This window comes from Epinephelus lanceolatus, chromosome 17, assembly GCF_041903045.1.
Source record: "Epinephelus lanceolatus isolate andai-2023 chromosome 17, ASM4190304v1, whole genome shotgun sequence".
In the NCBI taxonomy this organism is placed as follows: domain Eukaryota; kingdom Metazoa; phylum Chordata; class Actinopteri; order Perciformes; family Serranidae; genus Epinephelus; species Epinephelus lanceolatus.
This window is the reverse complement of record NC_135750.1, coordinates 1,838,805-1,841,772: the sequence shown is the minus strand read 5'-3', so window position 1 is coordinate 1,841,772 and position 2,968 is coordinate 1,838,805. Positions and strand designations below refer to the sequence as shown.

The 2,968-nt window shown below is 39.8% G+C and overlaps 1 protein-coding gene across 2 annotated transcripts in view; it reads right to left on the bottom strand.

Annotated features, from left to right (window-relative positions):
• The window catches only part of wipf1b (WAS/WASL interacting protein family, member 1b), a 47,150-nt gene that overhangs the window by 2,773 nt on the left and 41,409 nt on the right, over positions 1-2,968 (bottom strand). For both annotated transcript variants that reach the window (XM_033613009.2, XM_078160801.1), the window contains one exon: positions 2,255-2,368. In XM_033613009.2, coding sequence (XP_033468900.1) covers positions 2,255-2,368 — 114 coding nt within the window. The remainder of the gene's footprint in view (positions 1-2,254; positions 2,369-2,968) is intronic.

Genomic DNA, 2,968 nt, shown 5'->3' with positions numbered 1-2,968 from the left:
CTGGAACAAAAGCAAAGACAGAGAAGTTAGTTTCTTAGATTCACAAAGGAGATTTCATTTTCGTCCACAGGGTGGAGCTGTGTCACAGTGTGACTGAGGTCGTCTCACACAGCCAGACCTACAGTATCTCAACGCTCTGTTTCAATGATCAAAAAGTCTGACAACAATAAAGCCAACATTTGGGGCTGATCTGATGCAGCCAGCAGATATCCAGACCAAGACTTATTTCTCTGTGCACCGATCATTTTGATTCACAAACAGATAGCTACATATGAATGCAGATACATTTCTAAACTACAGTTGTCGCTTCATGCAAACTAGTCAAGTTGCAGTTATGGTTCCCGTCCATGTCTGTGAAAACATGAATGCTTCACACACTTAATTTGTTGCAACAGATGGTTGTACTGTAGGGTGGAGACGCCACACAAATTAAGCAACAGATCAACTGGCAAAACTGAGCATGGTTTCTAAAACTGAGGGCAAGTTAGATTCAAGACTTTTTAACGCCACACAGAATCAAATTAAAGACCAGTTTTACAAAAAACAAAACTGAAGAAACAAAAACATGAAGCGACATCAGTGACTCTGGGTTCAGGACAATTTAGCCCAAATGTTGTAACATAAAACATAACGTTTTTTGTCTCATGGTGGAGAGGAGGGTGGAGTAGAACTGGGTACTACGTGGCGTTAGGAGGCAAATTTGTGTTTCTCTCTGTCTGTAGGATTCCACTGCTTTGATTCCCATTGTGCTGAGTTAGAATTTTTTTTGCTTAAGACGTAACGAGCCTCGTGCAGTGCCGTGAACCGGCTTCAGCTGTGTTGCTAAATATTCTATACAATCAGCACAGTTTCAAGATTAGAGTCACCAATTCAGTATCTGACCAAATGTCTCCCCTTCTGTTCCTGAGATATGACGTTAAAACATGATGATGTCACAGTCAAGCTGACCTTTGACCTTTTGACCTTCATTATTTTATCCTGTTAGACATTTGTGTCAAGTTTTATAATATATATTCAATTCTGAGATATGGCCAAAACATTGTTTGTGAGGTCACACTGACCTTTGACCACCCAAATCTAATCAGTTCATCCTTGACTCAAAGTGGATGTTTGTGCCACTTTTGAAGAAAGAAAGTGTTCATGAGAATGAGAAGAATGTGAGGTTGCAGTGAATTTTCACCTTTGTCCAACAAAATCTAATCAGTTCATCTTCCATCTGAACATTTGTGCCAAATTAGAAAAATGGTTCCTCATGGTATTCTTGAGATATCACAGTCCTGAGTATGCAACAAATTAGGTCTCAGGGACCTTTTTTTTTTTTTTTCTGCGTTTTGCCTTTCTTGGATATGATCGTCAAAGTGTGACGGGGATGACATGCAGCAAAGATCCATAGCCTGGAATTGAACCCACGGCTGCTGTGGCAAGTACATTGCCTTCATCCCGTATGGGATGCCTGCTCTACCCACTATGCCACCAGGCACCCTGGTCACAGTGACCTTTGATCACCAAATTCTAAATAAGTTTATCATTGAGTGGATGTTTGTGTCAAATTGCAAAAAATTCTCTAAAGGTGTTCTTGAGATATTGCGTTCAAAAGAATGAAACAGATGTACACGCAGACAACCCCAAAAAATAAAGCCTTTGGCCTCGGCTATCGCCAAGACGGAGGCATGAAAAGCTAAATTAAGGCTAAAATGTTTATAAAATGTGATTGGTCAATACTCCTGGAACTACACAGAACTCCTGATACCAACATCCTCTCCCAGTGCCGACAGATTCTACGTACGTATGCAGGTATATGTTTATATTTCTTTAAACTTGCACCTCTTGTCTGCACTTTTGCTATTTTTCCAATGGTGATTTTTTTAAAATGTAAATCATTTAGTAATTAATTTTACCTTTTAAATCTTTTTTTTTTTTTTTTTTTAATAAATTGCAGAAAATTATCTCCAAAATTGGCATGTTTTATCTAAAAATTGATAAAATGTGATGATGTGGAAAATCACCAAAATTGGGATGCCAAGTTTTCTTAAAAATCTGCAGTAAAATAAACCCAAAATACAACCATTTGAATTTGTATGCCCCTCCCCTAAACCAAAATTAAAAACATAAGTCCCTCCCCAGTGCTTAAACACATTCGTCATAGATAACCAACAGTCCCTTAGGGTTAGAGAATGCATTATATCAATGAGGCTAATTACAAGGACAAGTACAAGAATGTGTGTGTGTGTGTGTGTGTATGTGTGGGACTGACCTCTGCCGTCAGTCTTGGCGATCTTGCTGGGGTAGGTCTTGGGGAAGGGCACGTAGGGCTCAGGTGGAGGAAAGTCTGACACCGGATGGAAAGTGAAGCGACACTCCCACTCATCTGTCAGCGGAGAGAAAATGGAGGTCAGCGGGTGAGTCTCCGTCACAGCAGCAAAACTCCCATGATACACCACACATCATGTTTCTCACATTAAACAGGATTCTTTGGATTTGACAAAATGCGAGTAAAAACAAATAAAGGTTGACGGGTTTGTAGACGTTGGGAAACAGCTGCTTTGTGATAAAAGTTTTATTTTGAGTCAGTTTGATATCAGATCCAAATGTGTCCAAATCCACTCACATTCACTGTATCTATAAAAAAGAATTCTTATGTAATAAGCTATAAATTTAAACTATGTTGACATATTTACAGATTATTGTGACTTCAGGGAATATGATTAAACAGTCTGATTTTTCTGCAGCAGGATTTTAGGACCTCTTGTCTTTTCTTGTCCCCGCTGCCTTCCAGCTCAGCCGAACTCCCTCGGGTCAGAGGGATAAAAACAACACGAACAGGAGGTCAGTGGGTTTCTCTGCTATAGTGAACACACTGGAACTTGTGGTAAAAACAACACTGAGGGCAACAGATTTTCCCGAAGAGACAGAGAGAGTGCAGTCTTTGAAACACACAGCTGGTCCTCTATAAGGAACTATCCACCAG